General features: G+C 41.7%; 1 protein-coding gene and 3 non-coding genes across 5 annotated transcripts; all 4 read left to right on the top strand.

Moving 5' to 3' along the window:
- Positions 1–5,271: 5,271 nt before the first annotated feature.
- Positions 5,272–20,520, top strand: LOC115120046 (small VCP/p97-interacting protein-like). Of its 2 annotated transcripts, XM_029648945.2 has the most exons (6): positions 5,272–5,761; positions 6,289–6,339; positions 8,428–8,544; positions 9,574–12,895; positions 13,418–13,492; positions 14,145–15,410. In XM_029648945.2, exons 1-4 carry the CDS (start codon positions 5,699–5,701, stop codon positions 9,586–9,588), a joined length of 246 nt encoding a protein of 81 aa, XP_029504805.1. In that variant the 5' UTR covers positions 5,272–5,698; the 3' UTR covers positions 9,589–12,895; positions 13,418–13,492; positions 14,145–15,410. The 2 variants fall into 2 exon arrangements, 1 of the variants encoding a protein (XP_029504805.1); XR_010459401.1 differs by lacking the exons at positions 5,272–5,761; positions 6,289–6,339; positions 8,428–8,544 and adding exons at positions 9,141–9,177; positions 19,874–20,520 and having other exon boundaries at positions 14,145–19,657.
- On the top strand, positions 13,215–13,284 carry LOC115120050 (small nucleolar RNA SNORD38). Its single transcript, XR_003862084.1, has one exon. It is a non-coding gene; the product is annotated as a small nucleolar RNA SNORD38 (small nucleolar RNA).
- On the top strand, positions 13,649–13,737 carry LOC135561484 (small nucleolar RNA SNORD60). The gene has a single exon (XR_010459502.1). It is a non-coding gene; the product is annotated as a small nucleolar RNA SNORD60 (small nucleolar RNA).
- LOC115120052 (small nucleolar RNA SNORD60) lies at positions 13,976–14,064 on the top strand. The gene has a single exon (XR_003862086.1). It is a non-coding gene; the product is annotated as a small nucleolar RNA SNORD60 (small nucleolar RNA).
- Positions 20,521–20,542: the final 22 nt, after the last annotated feature.

The following is a 20,542-nucleotide window of genomic DNA, read 5'->3' as shown; positions in this document are numbered from 1 at the left end:
ACAATCATGGCAATTAGGGCAGTCCAGATCCTTATCAAAATATGGCCCCAATGGTAAACGTTGTAAATGGATGCATCAGAGAGACATTGAGCTGGTAGAGACAGTACATTAGGCTTATTGATTGATGAGCAGGTAGAGACAGTACATTAGGCTTATTGATTGATGAGCTGGTAGAGACAGTACATTAGGCTTATTGATTGATGAGCAGGTAGAGACAGTACATTAGGCTTATTGACTGGTGAGCAGGTAGAGACAGTACATTAGGCTTATTGATTGATGAGCAGGTAGAGACAGTACATTAGGCTTATTGATTGATGAGCAGGTAGAGACAGTACATTAGGCTTATTGATTGATGAGCAGGTAGAGACAGTACATTAGGCTTATTGATTGATGAGCAGGTAGAGACAGTACATTAAGCTGATTGACTGGTGAGCAGGTAGAGGCAGTACATTAAGCTGATTGACTGGTGAGCAGGTAGAGACAGTACATTAGGCTGATTGACTGGTGAGCAGGTAGAGACAGTACATTAAGCTGATTGACTGGTGAGCAGATAGAGGCAGTACATTAAGCTGATTGACTGGTGAGCAGGTAGAGACAGTACATTAAGCTGATTGACTGGTGAGCAGGTAGAGACAGTACATTAAGCTGATTGACTGGTGAGCAGGTAGAGACAGTACATTAAGCTGATTGATTGATGAGCAGGTAGAGACAGTACATTAAGCTGATTGACTGGTGAGCAGGTAGAGACAGTACATTAAGCTGATTGATTGAGCAGGTAGAGACAGTACATTAGGCTGATTGATTGATGAGCAGGTAGAGACAGTACATTAAGCTGATTGACTGGTGAGCAGGTAGAGACAGTACATTAAGCTTATTGATTGATGAGCTGGTAGAGACAGTACATTAGGCTTATTGATTGATGAGCAGGTAGAGACAGTACATTAAGCTGATTGACTGGTGAGCAGGTAGAGACAGTACATTAAGCTGATTGATTGATGAGCAGGTAGAGACAGTACATTAAGCTGATTGACTGGTGAGCAGGTAGAAGCAACAGTACATTAAGCTGATTGACTGGTGAGCAGGTAGAGACAGTACATTAGGCTGATTGATTGATGAGCAGGTAGAGACAGTACATTAAGCTGATTGACTGGTGAGCAGGTAGAGACAGTACATTAAGCTTATTGATTGATGAGCTGGTAGAGACAGTACATTAGGCTTATTGATTGATGAGCAGGTAGAGACAGTACATTAAGCTGATTAACTGGTGAGGAGGTAGAGACAGTACATTAAGCTGATTGACTGGTGAGCAGGTAGACAGTACATTAGCCCAAACACTATCAATATGTAGATAGACAGACGATACATTATTCTGATCGATTGGTGAGCACTGCAAGTATTTCTCTCTGACTTCCTGGAACATTGATTATATATTAAAACAGAACAACAGACCTCTTGACTTTAAGAGACTTAATGGCTGCACTTAAACCATTCTGATCTTCTGCCCAATTATTGGTGTGACCAATCACGTCTGATGTTTTGCCAATAATTCGGTACAATTTCATAATTAGGTTGTTGTGTGTGTTTTGTGACAACTGCTGATTTAAAAGGTGGTTTATTAATTAATTTGATTGATTTATGTTTTTGTTTTCAAACAACCACACTGAGAGGAAACAAACTTTATAGCTTCAAACTGTGTTAAGTTTGATTGTGTGAAAATGTTAAGAAATGCCTACTAAACAGACAAAACCAAATCAAACAAAGTATCATAAGTTATTACCCAGTTTATAATTTAAAAAATACATTATAAAGATCAGTGCCACACAGTAAAAATATCCCCTATAGTTACATACTATAGAAAAAATAAGGAGGGGATATAGTTGAGACGGTTTCATTTGGACGTTTCAGCACAGAGGCCTTTCTCAAGACCCGAATGAAGAAAGCACTGTAGCAAACACATGAAGACCTGAATTAACAAAAGCACTGTAGCAAACACATGAAAACCTGAATTAACAAAAAGCACTGTAGCAAACACATGAAGACCTGAATTAACAAAAAGCACTGTAGCAAACACATGAAGGCCTGAATTAACAAAAGCACTGTAGCAAACACACGAAGGCCTGAATTAACAAAAGCACTGTAGCAAACACATGAAAACCTGAATTAACAAAAAGCACTGTAGCAAACACATGAAGACCTGAATTAACAAAAGCACTGTAGCAAACACATGAAAACCTGAATTAACAAAAAGCACTGTAGCAAACACACGAAGGCCTGAATTAACAAAAGCACTGTAGCAAACACATGAAAACCTGAATTAACAAAAAGCACTGTAGCAAACACATGAAGACCTGAATTAACAAAAAGCACTGTAGCAAACACACGAAGGCCTGAATTAACAAAAGCACTGTAGCAAACACATGAAAACCTGAATTAACATAAGCACTGTAGCAAACACATGAAGACCTGAATTAACAAAAGCACTGTAGCAAACACATGAAGACCTGAATTAACAAAAGCACTGTAGCAAACACATGAAAACCTGAATTAACAAAAAAACCTGAATTAACAAAAGCACTGTAGCAAACACATGAACACCTGAATTAACAAAAGCACTGTAGCAAACACATGAAGACCTGAATTAACAAAAACAACTGAATTAACAAAAGCACTGTAGCAAACACATGAAAACCTGAATTAACAAAAGCACTGTAGCAAACACATGAAAACCTGAATTAACAAAAAAACCTGAATTAACAAAAGCACTGTAGCAAACACATGAAGACCTGAATTAACAAAAGCACTGTAGCAAACACACGAAGGCCTGAATTAACAAAAGCACTGTAGCAAACACATGAAGACACATTGACGGGTAAAACATGTCTGTGGTGGAGACCTACTGATGAATTACACAATTCTACTGTTTTCAATATGGGACATAACCACCACCAACTCTGTAAAAAACATTAGGCTAACCAGACAAGAAAAGTTGGCTAGTTATGATGACTTTAGTGTCCATGGTGCAACAGATGCACATTTTTTTGTAAAATGAATATCACCAGCAAAGTCAAACTGGTTCTGGAAGTAACCTATTCTCGATTATTATGTTGAATAAACATGATTATTGAGTATTAGTGTTATTATTGATTATTAGTGTTACTATTGTTATTAGTCTGTTCGTCCCCTGCCTTCTAGCCCTCAGAACAGCCTCAATTCGTCGGGGTATGGACTCTACAAGGTGTCAAAAGCGTTCCACAGGGATGCTGGCCCATGTTGACTCCAGTGCTTCCCACAGTTGTGTCAAGTTGGCTGGATATCCTTTGGGTGGTGGACCATTACTGATACACACGGGAAACTATTGAGCATGAAATACCCAGGAGGGTTGCAGTTCTTGACTCAAACCGGTGGGCCTGGCACCTACTACCATACCCTGTTCAAAAGCACTGAAATATTTTGTCTTGCCCATTCACCCTCTGAATGGCACACATACACAATTGTCTCAAGGCTTAAAAATCCTTCTTCAACCTGTCTCTTCCCTTCATTTACACTGATTGAAGTGGATTTAACAAGTGAAATCATTAAAGGGTCATAGTTTTCACCTGGATTCACCTGGTCAGTCTATGTGATGGAAAGCGCAGGTGTCCCTATTGTTTTGTACACTCAGTGTGTAGGCTACTGGAGGTTTTGTCAATGAAGTTATTCAAATGAATATAATTTTAGTAACCTGTGTTACATTGTTTGATAGGCTAAGCAAATGAATGCATTTAATGAATATCTCTGAGGGGGAGAAATATGATGAATATATGTAGACAATTTCGTCATTAGTGTTTTTATGGTCCCCCCCTAAAAAATGATGTGCAAATCTTTCTTCTTTTTTTTCAATATTGGAAATATTGGAATAACTGACGTGCATCGACATTATAGCGACTGTAAAGTGAACCTTTCATTCCTAATTGAGATAGAAACGTGTTGATTCTATTGAGAGTCGCTTCTGTTTTGAGAGTTTTTTTTTCTATTATAAAAACGTAGGCTTAGACCATGTCAGAAAAGCAATTAGGCTTTATCTAAAATATAATCCCAAATGCCAATATAAACAAAAGATAAACCCTTAGGAAATGAATCCGCACAGAAACTATTTAAAGTGGAGTTGGTGTTAGCCCTACCATTCCCCGCGGAGGAAAGTTCCAGTCCGGGATCCACTGAATGAAACTGAACTTGAACTTCCATTGCGCGATTCCCGTTATCCCCCGTGCCTCGGATGCAACAATACTATTAATCTAACGAATAAACATGAAATGAAATATGCTTCCTTGAAGCGGAGTCGGACCACTGTCTTCTCTTCCAACAGACACACTGACTAACGCACTGGCTTTTGACACGTTAAGTTTAGCTGTATTCATGGGTGGGGTTTGAAATGCGACTGGTTATGGTTCTCACAGTATGCTATAATAAAACGTCTATTGATTATATTGATTGGGAGAAGGGTGAAGTCTGTGTAGAAAATGCTACTCAAGCAGGGATACGCTGATCCAAGATGACCAAAAAGTGAGCCTATAATGCAAATAATGTAATTTTTATGGACTATTTCGCGACATTATACAAGAGTCGGAAACATATATCTAGATCGCATCTATATGTCAATGAATTACACACATTAAGCTGTTAATGTCATGATATTATCTTTTCCAGGATATACTCTTGTAAAGAACATGTACAGTAGTTCAACAAATTGCACTTATTTTTTTTCTCCATTTTTATTGATTTGAAGGAAACACTTTACATGAACAGCACTCGGTGAGATCGTATTATAATTCCTAATTATATGGTACATCCTCTCTAGCTCCCAAATAATGTTGCAAGGGAATGACATTCCATGAGCCACATTAGGTCACATTATGGAGAACATGGTTATGGTTTGAAACTAGGACTACATCATTTAATTTGTTTACAAATTAAAGAGTTTCCTATGATAAAAACATAGGAAATGGGGTAGTTTGTTGGCTATGATAATGGAACCAATACCATTCCATTGGTTTTGAATTGATTTGCTGCACACCAGCCCCAATGGAAATGGTTGCGTTCCAGGTATATTTTAATTTATGTTTTACAGTATAGCTGCGCACATGAACAGATCTCACAAGCGCTGCAAAGGTGCGACCTGTCACATATGGGTAACGTCCACTCCTCCCACACGATGGCAGTCGCGTGCACCACAGTTTCTCTCACGCCTGACCGGACTAAGGGGGTTGTTTCAGATCACAACGTTTTCTATGGGTGCAACGCAAAGGCAAAAGTGAGAGTCATGGGCCCAGTTATTGTATGTCCTGGAACATAGCCCATATTCTGTGTTTACATGGGTGAAGTAGCTAAATTAGGTCATCTTTTTTTCTCCGCTGTCTTTCAAATTGAACGTTTTTTTTTCTCCAAATGACGCGTCGTTTCAACAAAAGGTTATTTTGGATAAATAGTAGTTAGTTAGCAATTCAACTAGTTAGCAACTGCTTAGTTATAGTAGCTAGTAGTAAGCTCGTAGATTTAGCACAAGCGGGAATGGCTAGTTAGTTAGCTTCGTCGATATGCATAAAAGAAGCTAGGCAATTTTGCTAGTTGTAGTTGAGTTTTTTATTTTATTTTTTATTCTAGTCAACTAGCGAGCAAACATTCAAAACGGATACTAACAAATTGATTGCCTTGCTCAAGTATGGGGATGTGCTTGTCGTGCCTTGGTGGAGCTGGAGACGACGTGGTACCGACACCAGACCCAGTAAGTTAACTAGCAAAACTACAAACTATCCTTGTTAATTATAACATGTTCATTAGCTAGCTACTCTGGGTGTACCCATTTTCTGTCCTTCGATCAACCTAACTAGTGCTATCTAGGTGTGCCAGGGTGTTGGTTGTTGACAGTAAACATAGCTAGCGAGGTATCTACACATTTTTATTCTTCCATGTGCACCTTACCAGACTAGCTACCAAGTTTCAGACCCGCCCCTATCTGGTTATAGCCTGGGTACCAGTCTGTTTGTGCCAGTGTGCCCCTCCTTATCATTCCTGTTACCAAACATAACCTGGTCCCAGATGTGTTTGTTCATGTCAACTTGGTTACATTATTCTTCTAAGATATATTATTTTTGAAAACGTCTCTCCCCGTGTTATGGAAATTATATGAATGATAACTGTAATGCTCATTACCCTCTTCCAATAGTTTGAAACCACAGATATCCTATAAATCCCTTATCTATGTAATTCTATGATTGAAACACTCAACATCATGTTCTGCTTCCTTCCCAGGAGACGAGGAGACGTCAGCTAGCAGAGGCAGCTGAGAAGAGACAGAAAGAGGTATGACTGGTTTTGACAAGTGTTCACGACACCCATATAGCCTAGGCCTACACTGTTACACTAAGGGCTGGTTTCCCGGACACAGATTAAGCCTAGTCCTGGAGAATCTCCATTGAAAGTGCTTTTCAGTCCAGGACTAGGCTTCATTTGTGTTTGGGAAACCAGCCCTATATAACCTACACATGGTGGTCCTTTGTGACTTAGTTGGATTAGCGTGTGGTGAGGTTGTGGGTTCATTACCCACCGGGACCCTGTACACATACCTTTGTATGCACTCACTGTACCATAAAAAGTCACTTAGGATGAAAGTATCTGCTAAGTATCACACTGGATACTACCACTGGCCAGTCAGTCTCAGCAGCCAGCCACTCTCTCTGCCTTCTTATTAATGGAGTTTACTGAGACAGAGTGGAGCCTACTGGGAGAATCAAATCAAAGTTGATTTGTCACATACACAGGATACAGCAGGTGTGAACGGTACAGTGAAATGCCTAGCTGCAAGCTCTCCTCAACAGTGCAGTACAGAGATCAATAATAATCAAACGGCAAATCAAAAATAGAACAAGCGATGTAAAAGGAGTATCATGGAAATAAGAATAATAACTTGTTGTGGTAGAATGTGTAGACAATATGATATATTATAGACAATATGATATATTATAGACAATATGATATATTATAGACAATATGATATATTATAGACAATATGATATATTATAGACAATATGATATATTATAGACAATATGATATATTATAGACTATATGATATATTATAGACAATATGATATATTATAGACAATATATAGACAATATGATATATTATAGACAATATGATATATTATAGACAATATGATATATTATATACAATATGATATATTATATACAATATGATATATTATATACAATAGGACTGTGCTATGTCAAGTATACATGAACATAAATATAAACGCAACATGGAAAGTGTTGTGTCCCATGTTTCAAGTGCTAGAGGTGTCACTACAGACCCTGGTTCGATTCTGGGCTGTATCACAACCGGCCGTGATCGGGAGTCCCATAGTGCGGCGCACAATTGGCCCAGCGTCGTCTGGGTTTAGGGGAGGGTTTGGCCGGGGGGGTTAGACCATCATTGTAAAGTAAGAATTTGTTCTTAACTGACTTGCCTAGTTAAAGGTTAAATAAACAAAAAATACACGTCAAGTATGGCTTATTTTACAAGTAATAAAGTGAATTGTGAGAAGGCAGAGAGAAGGTAAACCCAGTGGACCTATCCTTTAAATCGTTTTCACACTATTGTTCTGACCCAAACCCTACTGTGCTGACTCCAATCTTTTACCAGCACAGTTCCAGCAGCTACGATAGATGTGCTGTGTGAGCGGGTCAGCGCACTGCAGCTCGGCTCGATTCGGGCTACATCGTGTGAAAAGGGTAGCTTATATAACTAGAGACTTTAACTAAGAAATCCAATCTTTGTTGTTTGTACCCTTGTTGCAAGGCTACTAAAGTCTCATCAATCAATGTTTAGACTGGTGGGTATTTTTTTTTACTGTGACACAAATTCTTCAGTCAAAGCCAATTGTTTCCAACAAAAGAAACATGTCAGCCTATTTAAAGCACCCGGGTGAGTATGAGGAGAATGTCTGAGCTCATCTCTTGGATTCTCTGGCATCTTCCACCCCCCCCCCCCCCATCTCCCACATACACACCACCACCCCTTCTCCCTCCCAAACACCACCCCCCCACACACACACACACCACCACCCACCCCCTGTCTCCCCCAACCCCATCTCCCCCCACATACACACCACCACCCCTGTCTCCCCCCACCACCCACCCCTTCTCCTCCCCACACACCACCACCCACCCCTGTCTCCCCCACCCCCATCTCCCCCACATACACACCACCACCCACCCCTGTCTCCCCCACCACCCACCCCCTTCTCCTCCCCACACACCACCACCCACCCCTGTCTCCCCCCACCCCCATCTCCCCACATACACACCCCCTTCTCCCCCCCACATACACACCATTTGAGACACAACCAATGTCTTTAGCCAGCTGCCATTCTGACTTCCCCATCTCCTCTTAGACAACCTACAGGGGTGTCAAAAACCCAGAAGCAGTTGAGAGAAAGAAAAAGAAACAGGAGGAGATGAACAAACAAGAGATGACCACGTCTCCGTCTGGAGGGGGAGGAGGGCTGAAGGTGGGTCCTTTCATCTAGGACACAGATTAGGTCATGTCTGGAGGGGGAGGGGAGGAGGGCTGAAGTTGGGTCCTTTCATGTAGAACACAGATTAGGTGATGTCTGGAGGGGGAGGAGGGCTGAAGGTAGGTCCTTTCATCTAGGACACAGATTAGGTGATGTCTGGAGGGGGAGGAGGAGGGCTGAAGGTGGGTCCTTTCATCTAGGACACAGATTAGGTGATGTCTGGAGGGGGAGGAGGAGGGCTGAAGGTGGGTCCTTTCATCTAGAACACAGATTAGGTGATGTCTGGAGGAGGAGGAGGAGGAGGAGAGGGCTGAAGGTGGGCCTTTCATCTAGAACACAGATTAGGTGATGTCTGGAGGGGAGGAGGGCTGAAGGTGGGTCCTTTCATCTAGAACACAGATTAGGTGATGTCTGGAGGGGGAGGAGGAGGGCTGAAGGTGGGCCTTTCATCTAGAACACAGATTAGGTGATGTCTGGAGGGGGAGGAGGGCTGAAGGTGGGTCCTTTCATCTAGGACACAGATTAGGTAATGTCTGGAGGGGGAGGAGGAGGAGGAGGAGGGCTGAAGGTGGGCCTTTCATCTAGAACACAGATTAGGTGATGTCTGGAGGGGGAGGAGGGCTGAAGGTGGGCCTTTCATCTAGAACACAGATTAGGTGATGTCTGGAGGAGGATGAGGGCTGAAGGTGGGTCTTTTCATCTAGGACACAGATTAGGTGATGTCTGGGGGGAGAGGAGGGCTGAAAGTGGGTCCTTTCATCTAGGACACAGATTAGGTAATGTCTGGAGGGGGAGGGGGAGGAGGGCTGAAAATGGGTCCTTTCATGTAGGACACAGATTAGGTCATGTCTGGAGATGCATTGTAACTGCTGGTTGATGCTCAGTTGGAGCCGTAGAAATGTTATCGTCACAATATTTTACATATATATTTATGTCTACAAAATAGGAACTTCATACTGTTAATTGCTGTGGTCATTCCTATTCAATAACAAAATTAACTTTTTTCCCCCCTTCTGTCTGTAGTGGCAGGTGGGCTAAAGATCGACAGACATGGAGAGATTTATGAAAGTCTCAATCCACACTGAGGTTCAGTCAACAACATGAAGAGTATTGGTACCAGTTGACTTGAAAATGCCTTTTTGGCTGTCTGTCCTTCTAAAAATGTTTTATTTTAAATACAAGCTTTTTCAGAGGCAGTAGGATAGTTTGCCATGCTTCGCCTTGGTATAAAGAAAGGTTCTGCTGCTCGATGTTGGCCGTGTGCACCGCAGTACATGCCTCCCCTAATGCCAAGATGTACAAGTGAGATGGATCTTTGGAACGGACAGGGTGACTATGACACAGCTATGAGTAGCATACAGTATACACGCTCACAGTACATCTATAAACTGTACCAGGCGTCTTGCCACTCTCTTTCTCTGCTCTTTCCCCCTTTCGCTCTCTCTCTCCATCTACTAGTCCTCTGCGCTCGCTCTCACCCCTTCTCTTGCTCTCTCTCTCACCCCTTCTCTTGCTCTCTCTCTCACCCCTTCTCTTGCTCTCTCTCTCACCCCTTCTCTTGCTCTCTCTCTCACCCCTTCTCTTGCTCTCTCTCACCCCTTCTCTTGCTCTCTCTCTCACCCCTTCTCTTGCTCTCTCTCACCCCTTCTCTTGCTCTCTCTCTCTCACCCCTTCTCTTGCTCTCTCTCCCTCACCCCTTCTCTTGCCCTCTCTCACCCCTTCTCTTGCCCTCTCTCTCACCCCTTCTCTTGCCCTCTCTCTCACCCCTTCTCTTGCCCTCTCTCTCTCCCCTTCTCTTGCCCTCTCTCTCACCCCTTCTCTTGCCCTCTCTCTCACCCCTTCTCTTGCTCTCTCACCCCTTCTCTTGCTCTCTCACCCCTTCTCTTGCTCTCTCTCTCTAACCCCTTCTCTTGCCCTCTCTCACCCCTTCTCTTGCTCTCTCTACCTCACACCTTCTCTTGCTCTCTCTACATTTCTCTCTCTTTCTCTGCCATTTCAACTTTGCAGATTTTATAAAATTTTGCTTACTGCTTTTGTAATTTTTTTCTGACATTTAAAACATTTTAAAGAATGTTCTCATTCTTGTGACAGTTTTATATGATAGATTTCTCCTAAAAAAAATGATATATATATATATGCTACCAAGTCCTAAATGTTCAACATAGGCCTAGATGATTCATAAAACATTTTCTATTGTATATCAGTGTGGAAAATTAGCTACATTTTATATAACTACTTATGAACCACATTTGAATGCTGTTTTAGAGTTCATGCACCAACACTATTCAATTGACATTTGACTTTAATGTTTGGTTTTCCTATTCTCTGTGCAATAGAAGTTATTTGCTCCACTTTAGTATTGGTTTGAAATGTATGAAGGATATTTATCTTGATCTCTGCTTTATTTAAGTATAATGAAATTGTTGACAGATTGACGTGTTGTATGGGGTAGTTGGCTGATTCTCGTAGATTTAGAGTTTTTCCCCATTTCAACCTGTGCATGAACAGTAATATTATTTATGCGTTCTGTCGGTACGATGGTAACATATAGGACTTGAGTCAATTTTTTTTGCCTACTGGCCTTACCTGTCGACCACAATGAGATACCACAATGAGATGGAAGGAAAGAAGCATGCCTGAACTAGCAGGTCGCTAGTGTGTACTTGATGAAGTATTGATTTTTTTTACCTGCCTTGCTTTGTATTCGAGTGCTTTTCCTCCCTATTCCCTTACTGCTTCAAGTGCTCTTGCCATTTTGAGGGGCATATGAAGTCACGCCAATGTAAATTTTGTAGAAATAAAAGACTCTTGTTTGACGCTTTCTCTCTGTGGGGTTTTTGGTTTAAAAAAAAATGGACCAGTTACATTGCATCCATCTTGGAACATAATGTACTTCCTGTGATGATCACTTATCAGGTTACACTGGCTCCAGGTTATCTACATTTACATTACATTTAAGTCATTTAGCAGACGCTCTTATCCAGAGCGACTTACAAATTGGTGCTTTCACCTTATGACATCCAGTGGAACAGCCACTTTACAATAGTGCATCTAGGTCTTTTAAGGGGGGGAGGGGGAGAAGGATTACTTTATCCTATCCTAGGTATTCCTTAAAGAGGTGGGGTTTCAGGTCTTTGCTACAAGTCTTTGCTTTATCTCAGCTCGCTGGTCACCATAGCAGCACCCATCCGTAGCATGTGCTCCAGCAGGTACATTTCATTGGTCACCCCCAAAGCCAATTCCTCTTTGGCCGCCTTTCCTTCCAGTTCTCTGCTGCCAATGACTGCAACAAACTGCAAAAATCACTGAAGCTGGAGACTCATGTCTCCCTCACTAACTTTAAGCACCAGCTGTCAGAGCAGCTCACAGATCACTGCACCTGTACATAGCCTATCTGTCAATAGCCCATCCAACTACCTACCTATCCACATACTGTTATTTATTTATTTTGCTCCTTTGCACCCCAGTATCTCTACTTGCACATTCATCTTCTGCACATCTATCACTCCCAGTGTTTAATTGCTATATTGTAATTACTCTGCCACTATGACCTAGTTTTTGCCTTAACTCCCTTATCTTACCTCATTTACACACACTGTATATATACTTTTTATTTTTCTATTGTATTATTGATTGTATGTTTGTTTATTCCATGTCTAACTCTGTGTTGTTGTTTGTGTCGCACTGCTTTGCTTTATCTTGGCCAGGTCGCAGTTGTAAATGAGAACTTGTTCACAACTAGCATACCTGGTTAAATAAAGGTGAAATAAATAAAGGTTAAATAAATCAAATAAAATAAATAGTTTTTAGCAGTACAGGCTAATAAGCTCTATGGGTCAGTACTGGATCCCAATGTGTTTATGATTGGTATCGTTAGGTAGGAATTCAGCATTATCATTAAAAACATATTTCATTGTTGACTTCCATTCAAATGGAAGTCATCTCTTTGGTAAAAAAATACATTTTAAAAAAGCATAAGAAATGGTCAGGGACAAACCCTTCACTGTACATACCGTTTGAGCTAGACATGATGATGACAGTTTTTAAAGTTGCTCGCCATAAAATAAATATTCGTGGGATTTGTAGTCCTTGTAGTACAGATCGTTCTGTCTGACCTATGGGAGCCTCTGTAGCTCAGAACTACAGGTGAATAATTGGCTGATTATCCGGCGTACACGCCAGACAGGAAAACAGCCCTATAAATAGTCTGCTCTTCCCTTGTTCGCTCTTTCACTGAGTTAAGATGTCTGTCGAAGCATTATGGCTATCATTATAAAACTAGGTCATATTTGGCATCCGGACAGAAAATATAATACATCCGTCATAAAATGATAAACTACCGTTGGTGAGTAATCATTTGCAGACTTGTTGAGCCTAGTTTTGTCATTTATTTTCGCTGCACATAGTTTGCTTCAAGATGGCTAACGTTAGCTATTTTGGCTTACGACTCTTCCAATTAATAATTTCGTGGAAGAATACGTTACCTATGTTAACTAGCTAATGTTTAAAGTAAATTACATGCCAACCGGTATAAACTAAACTTCGAAGTTAAAGGTTTAACTTTAATTAACATTACCCTAGCTAGTGCCACGTGGGTCCATAGTGCGCTAATGTAAAAGCCTTTTTTTCTAGACCGCACAACGTTTTAATAATTATCTTTGGTCTTTCTATGAAGATAACTTTGTCCAGTTCTGCTACTGAATGATGGTGATCGATATTAGTGACTCTGAGAAAGACCTGTGTTTTTATAACTCGTATTAGTTAGCTAGTTGGCCCGGCCTTAACAAAATTTATCATGCAGTTGTTAACTAAAGTTAAATGTCTCAAATTACCATCTGTCGTGTCAGTAACAGGTGTTGTATTTCAGGGGATCTGTAATGAGGGTGATTTTCGGTCTACAAAGGCGGCTGTAGGAAGTCCGATATGAAGCTCACGTCATCAGGTAAGTAATTTCCCAATGTTAATTCAATTCAAGGGCTTTATTGACATGGGAAACATGTGTTAACATTGCCAAAGCAAGTGAGGTAGACAACATACAAAGTGAATATATATGTTAATCAATCTGACTTATTAACACCTGGTCAGGTTTAAGGAGCAGAGCCAGTGATGACAAAACTAAAATAACTTTTCTGACACCTCGTATGAGAGCTGGTAACAGCCTCTGATTCTAACTCCACTCTGAGGCTCTTGTTAGTTAACATCTATGTGACAGTAGGGTATTCTGTGACTTACAGTGGTATTACTGGTGAGGTATTCATCTTTCTCAACCTTCTCCCAACAGGAGTTGGGTGCTCAGTGTGGCAGTCTGGTTGGTCAATCTGAGACCATGTGACCTGCAGTGATCCTCGGCCCTCTGGTAAATAACCCCTCTTACTGCTCAGACACTACTTTGTCTTCTAGTGATTGTTGGTGTATAGTAGCAGTGAGCCAGTGATGACAAAACTAAAATAACTTTTCTGACACCTCGTATGAGAGCTGGTAACAGCCTCTGATTCTAACTCTACTCTGAGGCTCTGATATTAACTATGTATAGGTGTTACTGTAGCCTAGGTGATGTTTTGGATCTACGCTGACCAAGTGTTCCTCTGTTTCAGGTTCCATAGATGGGAAGGGCTTCCCACATACTCCCAACATGTCAAGGGGAGATTACTGCCCACAGCTGGTGTTATCCAATATATGTGCTATGTATCAAACAAAGCATTGTATGTGGGCCAAATCGTGAGCTAAATCTTGTAGTGAATCTGGAGATTGGCCAAGTTCAAGAGACTAGACTGTTTGGCTTAACCCTGGATTGTAAACTGAAATGGTACATTTAATGATTTAACAGTAGCTGGGGGGGGTCCTGTCTATAACACTGTTCTGGTTTCTTGATAATCAATTCGTTTAGGCCCTAGTTTTAGCACACCTGGGCTACAGTCCAAACACTTAAGATGCACCCTTCAGCCCTCATTAAGTGGACACTTCTGATAACCTGTAATGATATCAATGTTGCAATTTAGCGAGTTGTGACAATTTCTTGGTGTCCCTAGATTGTTAAACTGAGATGGTGTAACGGTAGCTAAGATGGGGGGGGCTGTCTGCGATAAAGCGCTGCTTTCCGATCCACAAAACAATTACTACGGGCTAGTTTTATCACACCTGAATTACTGCCCAGTTATATCCTAAAGTGCCACAAAGGACAGGCAAATTAGTTGGCCCAGAATGGGGAAGTACCGCCGGCCCTTAAAGGGATACTTCATTCTCTTTTTTTTGAGGCCTTTTATTTACTTCTCCAGTCTGATGTCATGGATATCAGTTTGGTCTGCATCCATTTTAAAGGAAGTAGCCAGCTATTGCTTATAGCGTTAGCAGATACCACAGACGTCTTAATTTCGCTAATGCTGACTTACAATTGTGCCAGTTAGCTACTTAATTTCAAACTAGATGCAGAGACTTAAATGGTATTGAGGTCATCGGACTCTGGAAGTAGACAATAGAGCCCAGTTGACAAAAGCCTAAAGTTACAATGTACTCGTCACCCCTCCCTCTGCTTGCCCTACCTATAAACTCCCGAGTGGCGCACCTGTCTTAAGGTGCTGGAGACCTCACTACAGAAACCCTTGTTTGAATCTAGGCTGTGTCACAACCGGCCATGATCGGAAATCCCTTAGGGCGTCGTCCAGGTTTGGCCTGTGTAGGCCGTCATTGTAAATAAGAATTTGCTCTTTAACGGACTTGCCTACTTCATTTTAAAAAATTTAAAAAACGTATTTAAGTGTACCCTACAACTGGTGTCGGCAACAGTATGGTTGATCTCCGGTGTGGAGACTGGTGTTTAGTTGTAATATTTTTATGATGTCAATAAAGTTTTATAACATGTGTTCTAGAACTTTGTGTGAATGACATTGATACTGGATTAGTTTCTAGTTGGTTCATAGTTCTAATGCAACTCCGCCTGTATGATCCATCCATGCTGTCTCTGTAATAGTGGCCATTCGCAGTACTGATTTATCAATGGGGATATGTAAAGTAACACAATCGTATGTTCGCCAGCCGGCTCTAGCGATTTGCCTGGGAAAGTTACATGAACACTTGTCAGTGGTTAAAATAGACTTGACACAATGGATGTTCTAAGAATCAATTCTAATGCCATTCCAATCGAAGACTACGTTCTAAATGAGTCTAATCCTTTAGTCTTGGCTTCAAACAGAATAGCGCTGGAAATAACTGGTGCATTGTAGGAATTATTTTCTTACAGAGAAATGTATTGACGCCTTTTATGTATGGCTGTTCATAACATTGCGACTTGTAATATGGCACTTTAGTATTTAACTTAGTTGATTACCATTATGGTGTAGCGCTTTGGTCAAAGCGAAATGATTTGTGGTTTTACTTAATTTGCTGTACTGGTCAACGATTTTATAACGGTGACCTTGATCTAGTCATACATTGTGGCCCGAGCCTATGGAGATTACAGTGTAGCTAGATCTGTCATGCTAATGTTTACTAGCTGGCCTGGTGTAACTACTTAGCCAAGTAGCCTAGGACAAGAGGTTGAAAGTGTGTACTGTTTGACAGAGCGACAAGACTTTAGGGAAAGGCAACATGAAAGAGGATATCATTGGCATTTCACAGCAAGTAGGGTGAGTTAATATTCATTCTACTTGCACTCACAAACCTAAAAGCTTAAAAATCTAATTATAAAATTCACTGAATACATTACATGAAACAATACTACCAATCCGCAGCTCGATACTAGTCAGAAAACGGATACTATATCCTCGTTGGGGTGGGATCCGTAGCAGTACGTGGGTCACGCCACTCCAGGTGAAAGAAGGCTCTATTATGACCTATGTGTTGTACCCTATATTAGTGTTTTATTTTTTTAAACTATTGTACATTGTAGAGTTTTTATTTTACCTTTAACTAGGCAGGTCAGTAAAGAACAAATTCTTATTTTCAGTGACGGCCTATGAACAGTGGGGCAGAACGACAGATTTGTACCTTGTCAGCTCGGAGATTTGAACTTGCAACCTTTTGGTTACTTGTGCTCTAACCACTAGGCTACGCTGTGAAAACATCAAAACTATGAAATAACACACATGGAATCATGTAGTAACCAAAAAAGTGTTAAACAAATCAATATATATTTTATATTTGAGATTCTTCAAAGTAGCCACCCTTTGCACACTCTTGGCATTCTCTCAACCAGCTTCATGAAGTTGTCACCTGGAATGCATTTCAATTAACAGGTGTGTCTTGTTAAAAGTTCATTTGTGGAATTTCTTTACTTAATGCGTTTGAGCCAATCAAGTTGTGTTGTGACAACGTAGGGGGGTATACAGAAAGCCCTATTTGGTAAAAGACCAAGTCCATATTATGGCAAGAAAAGCTCAAATAAGTTAAGAGAAACTACAGTCCATCATTACTTCAAGACATGAAGGTCAGTCAATACGGAATATTTCAAGAACTTTGAAAGTTTCTTCAAGTGCAGTTGCAAAAACCATCAAGTGCTATGATGAAACTGGTTCACATGAGGACCGCCACAGGAAAGGAAGACCCAGAGTTACCTCTGCTGCAGAGGATAAGTTCATTAGAGTTAACTGGCTCTCATGAGGACCGCCACAGGAAAGGAAGACCCAGAGTTACCTCTGCTGCAGAGGATAAGTTCATTAGAGTTACCAGCCTCAGAAATTGCAGCCCAAATAAATGCTTCACGGAGTTCAAGTAACAGACATCTCAACATCAACTGTTCAGAGGAGACTGCGTGAATCAGGCCTTCATGGTTGAATTGCTGCAAAGAAAACCACTACTAAAGGACACCAATAATAAGAAGAGACTTGCTTGGGCCAAGAAACACGAGCAGTGGACATTGGACCGGTGGAAATCTGTCCTTTGTTCCAACCGCTGTGAGACGCGGTGTCTATAAATGTAGCGAGGCTCCATACAGTAGAGAGGCTACATACAGTAGAGAGGCTACATACAGTAGAGAGGCTACATACAGTAGAGAGGCTTCATACAGTAGAGAGGCTACATACAGTAGAGAGGCTTCATACAGTAGAGAGGCTACATACAGTAGAGAGGCTATATACAGTAGAGAGGCTACATACAGTAGAGAGGCTATATACAGTAGAGAGGCTACATACAGTAGAGAGGCTACATACAGTAGAGGCTTCATACAGTAGAGAGGCTACATACAGTAGAGAGGCTACATACAGTAGAGAGGCTTCATACAGTAGAGAGGCTACATACAGACACCGGTTAGTCAGGCTGATTGAGGGTAGTATGTACATGTAGATATGGTTAAAGTGACTATGCATATATAATGAACAGAGAGTAGCAGTAGTGTAAAAGAGTTACCAGCCTCAGAAATTGGGTGGGCCACAATGCAGATAGTCCGGTTAGCCACTGTGCGGGAGCACTGGTTGGTCGGCCCAATTGAGGTAGTACGTACATGAATGTATAGTTAAAGCGACTATGCATCTGTGATAAACAGCAGCAGCATAAAATAGGGGTTGGGGGGGTCCACACAATGCAAATAGTCCAGGTCACCATTGGTTACCTATTCAGGAGTCTTATGGCTTGGGGGTAGAAGCTGTTAAGAAGCCTTGAGAAGGTAGCGACAGTACATTAAGCTGATTGATTGGTGAGCAGGTAGAGACAGTACATTGTTCACCTTTATTTAACTAGGCAAGTCAGTTAAGAACAAATTCTTATTTTCAATGACGGCCTAGGAACAGTGGGTTAACTGCCTGTTCAGGGGCAGAACGACAGATTTGTACCTTGTCAGCTCGGGGGTTTGAACTTGCAACCTTCCGGTTACTAGTCCAACGCTCTAACCACTAGGCTACGCTGCCGCCCCCACATTAAGCTGAATGATTGATGAGCAAAGTGGAAAATCATCACACAGTATAACCAGGAGTTTTAAATGCATTACTATCGATGCCCAATCTCCTTCAGAATGCAGCAGATAGCAACAGCAGCAATTTGCTGAAATTGTCATTTTACCAGCAGCTTGAGTGTAATAATGGAACAGGGCAGTTCCTTGTCCCCGTCGACAGCTAGACAGGGATAAAGCAGAACACATGTTAATTTGTGAACACTGAATGGACAATAATGTAATCTTCTTCTCCTAGATGCTACACAACAAGCATGTGATGGTGCGTGTGGGAGGAGGCTGGGAGACCTTTGAGAGTTACCTTCTGAAACACGACCCATGTCGGATGCTCCAGATCTCCAGAGTGCAGGGGAAGACCTCTCCCATGTCCTCCAAGGACCTCACCTCAAACAGCTACCTGGTGGTGGCCTCACACCACCGCAGCAAGAAGTAAAGATGGCCTCACACCACCGCAGCAAGAAGTAAAGATGGCCGCACCCCACCGCAGCAAGAAGTAAAGATGGCAGCACACCACTTCAGCAAGAAGTAAGTAAAGATATCCTCACACCACCGCAGCAAGAAGTAAAGATATCCTCACACCACCGCAGCAAGAAGTAAAGATGGCCGTACCCTACTTCAGCAAGAAGTAAAGATGGCAGCACCCCACTTCAGCAAGAAGTAAAGATGGCAGCACCCCACTTCAGCAAGAAGTAAAGATGGCCGCACACCACTTCAGCAAGAAGTAAAGATAGCCGCACCCCACTTCAGCAAGAAGTAAAGATGGCAGCACCCCACTTCAGCAAGAAGTAAAGATGGCCGCACACCACTTCAGCAAGAAGTAAAGATGGCCGCACCCCACTTCAGCAAGAAGTAAAGATGGCCGCACCCCACTTCAGCAAGAAGTAAAGATGGCCGCACACCACTTCAGCAAGAAGTAAAGATGGCCGCACACCACTTCAGCAAGAAGTAAAGATGGCCGCACCCCACTTCAGCAAGAAGTAAAGATGGCCGCACCCCACTTCAGCAAGAAGTAAAGATGGCCGCACCCCACTTCAGCAAGAAGTAAAGATGGCCGCACCCCACTTCAGCAAGAAGTAAAGATGGCCGCACACCACTTCAGCAAGAAGTAAAGATGGCCGCACCCCACTTCAGCAAGAAGTAAAGATGGCCGCACACCACCGCAGCAAGAAGTAAAGATGGCTTTCTACCAGCACGAAGCATTACAAACCATCCTACTGCCTCTGTTTTTTGGTTAGTACATGATTCCATATGTGTTATTTTATAGTTTTGATGTCTTCACTATTATTCTACAATGTAGACAATAGTTTTTAAAAATTAAGAAATACCCATGTATGAGTAGGTGTCCAAACTTTTGACCGGTAGTGAAACCACAGATATCCTATAAATCCCTTATCTATGTAATTCTATGATTGAAACACTCAACATCATGTTCTGCTTCCTTCACAGGAGACGTCAGCTAGCAGAGGCAGCTGAGAAGAGACAGAAAGAGGTATGACTGGTTTTGACAAGTGTTCACGACACCCATATAGCCTAGGCCTACACTGTTACACTAAGGGCTGGTTTCCCGGACACAGATTAAGCCTAGTCCTGGAGAATCTCCATTGAAGGTGCTTTTCAGTCCAGGACTAGGCTTCATTTGTGTTTGGGAAACCAGCCCGATATAACCTACACATGGTGGTCCTTTGTGACTTAGTTGGATTAGCGTGTGGTGAGGTTGTGGGTTCATTACCCACCGGGACCCTGTACACATTCCTTTGTATGCACTCACTGTACCATAAAAAGTCACTTAGGATGAAAGTATCTGCTAAGTATCACACTGGATACTACCACTGGCCAGTCAAGTCTCAGCAACCAGCCACTCTCCCTGCCTTCTTATTAATGGAGTTTACTGAGACAGAGTGGAGCCTACTGGGAGAATCAAATCAAAGTTGATTTAAGAATAATAACTTATTGTGGTAGAATGTGTAGACAATATGATATATTATATACAATATGATATATTATATACATTAGGACTGTGCTATGTCAAGTATACATGAACATAAATATAAACGCAACATGTAAAGTGTTGGTCCCATGTTTCATGAGCCGAAATAAAAGATCCCACAAATTTTG

The sequence above is a fragment of the Oncorhynchus nerka genome, linkage group LG17 (assembly GCF_034236695.1).
Source record: "Oncorhynchus nerka isolate Pitt River linkage group LG17, Oner_Uvic_2.0, whole genome shotgun sequence".
NCBI classification, from domain to species: Eukaryota; Metazoa; Chordata; class Actinopteri; order Salmoniformes; family Salmonidae; genus Oncorhynchus; species Oncorhynchus nerka.
This window is presented reverse-complemented; position numbering and strand designations above follow the sequence as displayed.

What these genes read in the sequence shown, in the direction of transcription:
- LOC115120046 (XM_029648945.2), top strand. Translation starts at nt 5,699, where the DNA reads ATGGGGATGTGCTTGTCGTGCCTTGGTGGAGCTGGAGACGACGTGGTA. An exon ending in TGGTACCGACACCAGACCCA is followed by an intron (nt 5,762 to 6,288) that starts GTAAGTTAACTA and finishes CTTCCTTCCCAG; the next exon opens with GAGACGAGGAGACGTCAGCT. An exon ending in CTGAGAAGAGACAGAAAGAG is followed by an intron (nt 6,340 to 8,427) that starts GTATGACTGGTT and finishes ATCTCCTCTTAG; the next exon opens with ACAACCTACAGGGGTGTCAA.